The sequence below is a fragment of the Somniosus microcephalus genome, chromosome 21, assembly GCF_052327205.1.
Source record: "Somniosus microcephalus isolate GS21.2 chromosome 21, FLI_Smic_1.0, whole genome shotgun sequence".
Classification (NCBI taxonomy): domain Eukaryota; kingdom Metazoa; phylum Chordata; class Chondrichthyes; order Squaliformes; family Somniosidae; genus Somniosus; species Somniosus microcephalus.
The window spans coordinates 78732144-78739772 of NC_141007.1; the positions used below are offsets into that span (position 1 = coordinate 78732144).

At 52.5% G+C, this 7629-nt stretch overlaps 1 protein-coding gene across 2 annotated transcripts in view; it reads left to right on the forward strand.

The window, feature by feature from the left end:
* LOC147102997 (ras-associating and dilute domain-containing protein-like) overlaps window positions 1-3669 on the forward strand; it is a 148010-nt gene extending 144341 nt beyond the window's left edge. Inside the window, exon 15 of one of the 2 annotated variants that reach the window (XM_085964019.1) lies at window positions 2892-2985. In XM_085964019.1, the coding sequence (XP_085820145.1) occupies window positions 2892-2900 (9 nt within the window). In that variant the 3' untranslated portion in view covers window positions 2901-2985. Of the gene's footprint in view, window positions 1-2891 lie in introns of both variants that reach the window. The other variant, XM_085964018.1, reaches the window with a different exon arrangement.
* The last annotated feature ends 3960 nt before the right edge of the window (window positions 3670-7629 follow it).

Genomic DNA, 7629 nt, shown 5'->3' on the forward strand with positions numbered 1-7629 from the left:
GTTTCCGTGGCGACAGTCTCCAGTCCCTCTTTCTCAGCACTCATGAAAATTAAAAAATATATTGGTCATATTGGGGGTGAAATCCACCTTGACCAGTGGCCAGCCCATTTACACACACCACCCCATCTTCTCCATTCAGCACAGTGGTTATTTTACTGGACTAGTTATTTTAATTATAAAATCTAATGGGGCATATCCACGCCAACACCAAGATCACCTGCTTCCGTCTCCGGAACATCGCCCGACTCCGCCTTTCCCTCAGCCCATCTGCTGCTGAAACCCTTGTCCACGCCTTTGTTTCCTCCAGACTCGACTATTCCAACACACTCCCGGCCGGCCTCCCACCTCCCACCCTCCGTAAACTTCAGCTCATCCAACACTCTGCTGCCCCTGTCCTAACTCGCACCCAGTCCCGTTCACCCATCACCCCCTGTGCTCGCTGACCTACATTGGCTCCCGGTCCTTGTTTTCAAATCCCACCATGGCCTCACCCCTCCCTATCTCTGTAACCTCCTCCAGCCCTACAAATCTCCGAGATCCCTGCACTCCTCCAATTCCGGCCTCTTGAACATCCCTGATTTTAATCGCTCCACCATTGGTGGCCGTGCCTTCAGCTGCCTGGGCCCCGAGCTCTGGAATTCCCTCCCTAAACCTCTCCCCCTCTCTCTCCTCCTTTAAGACGCTCCTTAAAACCGACCTCTTTGACCAAGCTTTTGGTCACCTGTCCTAATACCCCCTGATGTGGCTCGGTGTCAAATCGCTTCTGTGAAACGCCCTGGGAGGTTTTCCTACATTAAAGGCGTGTATAAATACAAGTTGTGGTTTAGGGTCTGAAGCTCTCTCACCTCTCCCTCACTCTGCCCAGCTGCAGATCATTTACAGTCTGGTACATTTGATCAAAAATGTTCCCTTTCCCATTGGCTGAGTGAGTTTCTTCAGCAATCACTGCTGACGCACACGGCAGCACAGAGGCAGGGCCCGGCATTTCAGTCTGGGCAAGGGAGGGGCGCTACAATTAGGATCAACGGTCCTAGGGTCGGGAGGGGAGAGAAATCAGACCGGGCTCTGAGGACAAGAATGGGCTTTGCTGGTGATGCCCTCTGTGTTCGAATAGTCTGCTGATGGTCTGGAGTTGCACTTGGAAAAGGCGACATGGATCAATAACGAACACACATGGAATGGTCCCTGGCAATGATTCATTGTGTTCAGGAATGAAATGAACAGATCACACTCATAGCAAATTGATGCTCTCTGCAGGGTACCTGACTCAAGATAATACCTGGGAGCTTTACTCTGTATCTAACCCGTGCTGTACCTGCCCTGGGAGTGTTTGATGGGACAGTGTAGAGGGAGCTTTACTCTGTATCTAACCCGTGCTGTACCTGCCCCGGGAGTGTTTGATGGGACAGTGTAGAGGGAGCTTTACTCTGTATCTAACCCGTGCTGTACCTGCCCTGGGAGTGTTTGATGGGACAGTGTAGAGGGAGCTTTACTCTGTATCTAACCCGTGCTGTACCTGCCCTGGGAGTGTTTGATGGGACAGTGTAGAGGGAGCTTTACTCTGTATCTAACCCGTGCTGTACCTGCCCTGGGAGTGTTTGATGGGACAGTGTAGAGGGAGCTTTACTCTGTATCTAACCCGTGCTGTACCTGCCCTGGGAGTGTTTGACGGGACAGTGTAGAGGGAGCTTTACTCTGTATCTAACCCGTGCTGTACCTGCCCTGGGAGTGTTTGATGGGACAGTGTAGAGGGAGCTTTACTCTGTATCTAACCCATGCTGTACCTGCCCTGGGAGTGTTTGATGGGACAGCGTAGAGGGAGCTTTACTCTGTATCTAACCCGTGTTGTACCTGCCCTGGGAGTGTTTGATGGGACAATGTAGAGGGAGCTTTACTCTGTATCTAACCCGTGCTGTACCTGCCCTGGGAGTGTTTGATGGGACAGTGTAGAGGGAGCTTTACTCTGTATCTAACCCGTGCTGTACCTGCCCTGGGAGTGTTTGATGGGACAGTGTAGAGGGAGCTTTACTCTGTATCTAACCCGTGCTGTACCTGCCCTGGGAGTGTTTGATGGGACAGTGTAGAGGGAGCTTTACTCTGTATCTAACCCGTGCTGTACCTGCCCTGGGAGTGTTTGATGGGACAATGTAGAGGGAGCTTTACTCTGTATCTAACCCGTGCTGTACCTGCCCTGGGAGTGTTTGATGGGACAGTGTAGAGGGAGCTTTACTCTGTATCTAACCCCGTGCTGTACCTGCCCCGGGAGTGTTTGATGGGACAGTGTAGAGGGAGCTTTACTCTGTATCTAACCCGTGCTGTACCTGCCCTGGGAGTGTTTGATGGGACAGTGTAGAGGGAGCTTTACTCTGTATCTAACCCGTGCTGTACCTGCCCTGGGAGTGTTTGATGGGACAATGTAGAGGGAGCTTTACTCTGTATCTAACCCGTGCTGTACCTGCCCTGGGAGTGTTTGATGGGACAGTGTAGAGGGAGCTTTACTCTGTATCTAACCTGTGCTGTACCTGCCCTGGGAGTGTTTGATGGGACAGTGTAGAGGGAGCTTTACTCTGTATCTAACCCCGTGCTGTACCTGCCCCGGGAGTGTTTGATGGGACAGTGTAGAAGGAGCTTTACTCTGTATCTAACCCGTGCTGTACCTGCCCTGGGAGTGTGTACTCTGGTGAAATAACCTGCTAACACTCTTGGGCTCGTATACCTGAGTGGCTACTCCTTGTGGAAGCCATAACCCAGCAGGTATCAACACCTCAGGAGAGGAGAGGAGAGGACCAACCCAGGTAAAGGCAGATTGAGGAAATCATGGAGTGAGGGGACTGATTGAATCAGTCCGTTTAATCCCAATTCAAATTGTTTTTCTTTCCCTTTCACTTCAGCGGCCGTGAACTGATCAGATCGTCTGGGAACAAGCTGTGGCTCCTGGTGGCAAAGTCCGATTCGCAGGTGGCAATGAAAGTGTTAACACCGAGCGGCTAGCCTGAACAGGAAGGGAGAGGTGAAAGGTTATACCCAATGAGGCGGCCCTGAGCAGAGTGTCAGCACAGACCCTGACTGCGGAGAGTTCTATATATATATATATTTCTATTATTTAAGTAAGTTTGCCCTATTTAACCGGGTGAGGGGTGGTGGAGCGGGCGTGTGTTGCTCCCAGTTCCGCCACACTGTGTTCGAGAGTTACTGGCACCACAGCACGCGATTCCTGAGAAAACATTCCCGGTCACTGGCCTCACCGCGCTGGGGGTGGGGTGGGGAGATTCCCGGGATTCCCGGCCGGGGGAGTGGGTAATATTCCGCAGGCCCCCCCTGCTGATGATGTCACTCGCGGGTTTCGTACCAACGCCCCGTCTCGCGTGTGATGTCAAACAGGGGGAGCAATCGCAGAACTCCCCCCGCACCCCCAACTCACGTTCCTCCCCCAGCTCGAATAATCCCCCTCCCCCGCTACCCTCCCCCTCCCAGTTACCCCCTCCCCCCGTTACCCCCCTCCTCCCCCAGCTCGAATAATCCCCCTCCGCCCGTTAACCCCCTCCTCCCCCTCCCCCTGTTACCCCTCCCTTCCCCCCCGTTACCCCCCTCCTCCCCCTCCCCCGTTACCCCCTCCTCCCCCTGCCCCGTTACCCCCCCTCCCCCGATACCCCACCTCCTCCCCCTCCCCTCCCCCGTTTCCCCCTCCTCCCCCCGTTACCCCACCCTTCCCCCCCGTTACCCCCCTCCTCCCCGTTACCCTTCCTCTCCCGTTACCCCTCCCCTCCCCGTTACCTCCCCCTCCCCCCATTACCCCCCTCCCCCAATACCCCACCTCCTCCCCCTCCCCTCCCCCGTCTCCCCCTCCCCCCGTTCCCCCTCCCCTCCCCCCGTTACCCCTCCCCTCCCCCGTCTCCCCCTCCCCGTTCCCCTCCCCTCCCCCCGTTACCCCTCCCCTCCCCCGTTACCCCCTCCCCTCCCCCGTTTCCCCCTCCCCCCCGTTCCCCTCCCCCTCCCCCCGTTACCCCTCCCCCTCCCCCGTTACCCCGCCCCTCCCCCGTCTCCCCCTCCCCCGTTCCCCCTCCCCCTCCCCCGTTCCCCCTCCCCCTCCCCCGTTACCCCTCCCCCTCCCCCCGTTCCCCCTCCCCCTCCCCCGTTACCCCTCCCCCTCCCCCGTTACCCCTCCCCCGTTACCCCTCCCCCTCCCCCGTTACCCCTCCCCCTCCCCCCGTTACCCCTCCCCTTCCCCCCGTTCCCCCTCCCCTCCCCCCGTTCCCCCTCCCCTCCCCCCGTTCCCCCTCCCCTCCCCCCGTTACCCCTCCCCCTCCCCCCGTTACCCCTCCCCCGTTACCCCTCCCCCCGTTACCCCTCCCCCTCCCCCGTTACCCCTCCCCCTCCCCCCGTTACCTCTCCCCCTCCCCGTTACCCCGCCCCTCCCCCGTTACCCCACCTCCTCCCCCTCCCCCGTTACCCCCTCCCCCTCCCCCGTTACCCCCTCCTCTCCCCCGTTACCCCCTCCTCCCCCTCCCCTCCACCCATCTCTCGTTACCCCTCAACCCCCACTCCCATTACTCCCCTCCCGCCCCTGAGGGATGGATTGGGATGTTCCAATCGCAGCAGATAATAAACCGGGAAACGCGGTGAACCTTCAGACCGCGAATGCCTGCGGAGTCGCCGTGACTGTGGGCATTTTTGGAAACTGCTGACCAGAGAAAGTCGCTGTCTGAACTTCGCTACGAATTTTAAATTAACGTTTATATCGTTTGTTTCAAACCTTCGTTACTGGCAGTTGTTGTTGTTGTTGTTGTTGTTTAACACGGACACAGAATCCGGACAAACCCCAACCCCCTCCTGCACTTAAACAATAAAGTATTATTAATGTGTTACTGGGACTCCGAGACTCGATCCACACAAGATCCCGTGTATAAACCGCACCGTGTATAAACCGCACCCCCTGTAAACCGCACCGTGTATAAACCGCACCCCCTGTAAACCGCACCCGTGTATAAACCGCACCCCTGTATAAACCGCACCCCTGTATAAACCGCACCCCTGTATAAGAACATAAGAAATAGGAGCAGGAGTCGGCCATTCGGCCCCTCGAGCCTGCTCCGCCTTTCAATAAGATCATGGCTGATCTTCTGCCTCAAATCCATTCACCGGCCCGATCGTCATATCCCTTGATGCCCTTCCTAGTCAGAAATCTATCGACTTCTGGTTTAAATATACCCAATGACTGAGTCTCCACAGCCCTCTGGGGTAGAGAATTCCAAAGATTCACCACCCTCTGTGTGAAGAAATTTCTTCTCATCTCAGTCCTGAATGGCCTACCCTTTATCCTGAGGCTGTGGCCCCTGGTTCTAGACTCCCCAGCCAAGGGAAACATTCTCCCAGCATCCACCCTATCAAGCTCTGTAATAATTTTGTATGCTTCAATGAGATCCCTTCTCATTCTTCTGAATTCAAGTGAATACAGGCCTAGTTTACTCGATCTCTTCTCGTACGACAGTCCCGCCATCCCAGGAATCAATCCCGTGAACCTTCGTTGCACTCCCTCTATGGCAAGTGTATCCTTCCTTAGGTAAGGAGACCAAAATTGTACACAGTACTCCAGGTGTGGTCTCACCAAGATCCTATATAATTGCAGTAAGACTTCTTTACTCCTGTACTCAAATCCTCTTGTAATGAAGGCCAGCATACCATTTGCCTTCCTAATGGCTTGCTGCACCTGCACATTCACTTTCAGTGACTCATGTACAAGGACACCCAGGTCCCTTTGAGCATCTGCATTCCCCAATCTTTCACCATTTAGGAAATACTCTGCCTTTCTGTTTTTTTCTACCAATGTGGATAACTTCACATTTATCCACATTATAATCCATCTGCCATGTTCTTGCCCACTCACTGAGCCTGTCGAGATCCCCTTGAAGCCTCTTCACATCCTCTTCGCAACTGACACTGCCACCTAGATTTGTCAAACATGATTTCCCTTTCATAAATCCATGTTGACTCTGCCCAATCTTACTATTAGTTTCTAAGTGCCCAGTTATTGCATCCTTTATAATAGATTCCAGCATTTTCCCAACTACTGATGTGAGGCTAACAGGTTTGTAGTTCCCCATTTTCTCTCTCCCTCCTTTCTTAAACAGCGGGGTTACATTTGCTATCCTCCAATCTGCAGGAACCGTTCCAGAATCTATAGAATTTTGGAAGATGACAACCAATGCGTCCACTATTCCAATGGCCACCTCTTTCAAAACCCTAGGATGTAGGTCATCCGGTCCTTGGGATTTATCGACTTTTAGTCCTATTAATTTTGCTAGTACTGTTTTTTTACTAATAATAATTTCTTTAAGTTCCTCATTCTCGCCACACCCTTGGTTTTCTCGTATTTCTGGGAGGTTTTTTGTGTCTTCCTCCGTGAAGACAGAAACAAAGTATTTATTTAATTTGCCTGCCATTTCTTCATTCCCCATTATAAATTCTCCCGTCTCTGACTGTAAAGGACCTACATTTACCTTTGCCAGTCTTTTCCTTTTCACATACCTATAGAAGCTTTTATAATCCGTTTTTATATTTTTCGCTAGTTTGTGCTCGTATTCCATTTTCCCTTTCTTTATCAATTTCTTGGTCCCCCTTTGCTGATTTCTAAAAAGATCCCAATCCTCATGCTGACCGCTTTTTCTGGTAACTTTATAAGCTTCCTCCTTTGACTAAATACTAGCTTTAATTTCTTTTGTTATCCATGGTTGGATCACTTTTCCTTTTGGGTTTTTATGTCCTAGAGGAATATATGTTTGTTGCAAATTATGCATTATTTCCTTGAATGTTAGCCATTGTATGTCCACCTTCATACCTTTTAGTGTAGTCTCCCAATCTACCATGGCCAACTTGTCCCTCATACCCTTGTAGTTTCCTCTGTTTAGATTGAAGACCTTAGTTTCAGATTGGACTACATCACTCTCAAACTTAATATTGGCCCAGAAATTCAGGTCTCCACGGGTGAGTACGCGCTGGGTACTCACCCGTAAGCCCGATGGAAGTGCCGGTTTCGTGCATGCACGGGAAACCGGCACTTCCATTCCTCTGAACAAAGGGGTTCAGAGGTCGAACGCGTGCGCAGGGGAGTCTGCGCGTGCGCTTTGAACTTACGTTTTTTTTAAGACCATAAGAAATAGGAGCAGGAGTAGGCCAATCGGCCCCTCGAGCCTGCTCCACCATTCAATAAGATCACGGCTGATCTGATCCTAACCTCAAATCTACTTTCACTCTCCATCCCACCCGAACCCATGTGATCTCCCGGGAGAGGCGAAAAACCAGATTAAAAAACCCAATGGCCAATTTGGGAGAAAAAATCTGGGAAATTCCTCTCCGACCCATCTAGGTGATCGAAACTCGTCCAGGAGATCACTCTGTCCCTATATTTTCTACAGTACTTACCTTCTGTAAAGGCGATCTCCACCCCAGCCAGGAACAGGAATAAAACCATCTCCTGAAATCTAACACAGAATTAGAACACAAGAAGTAGAAGCAGAACCAGGCTACACGGCCCCTGGGCCCGCTCCACTACCCACAGGGCCACGACCATTCCGAACCTAGACTCATGTCCAATTTCCTGCCTGCTCCCCGTAACCCTTAATTCCCTTTACT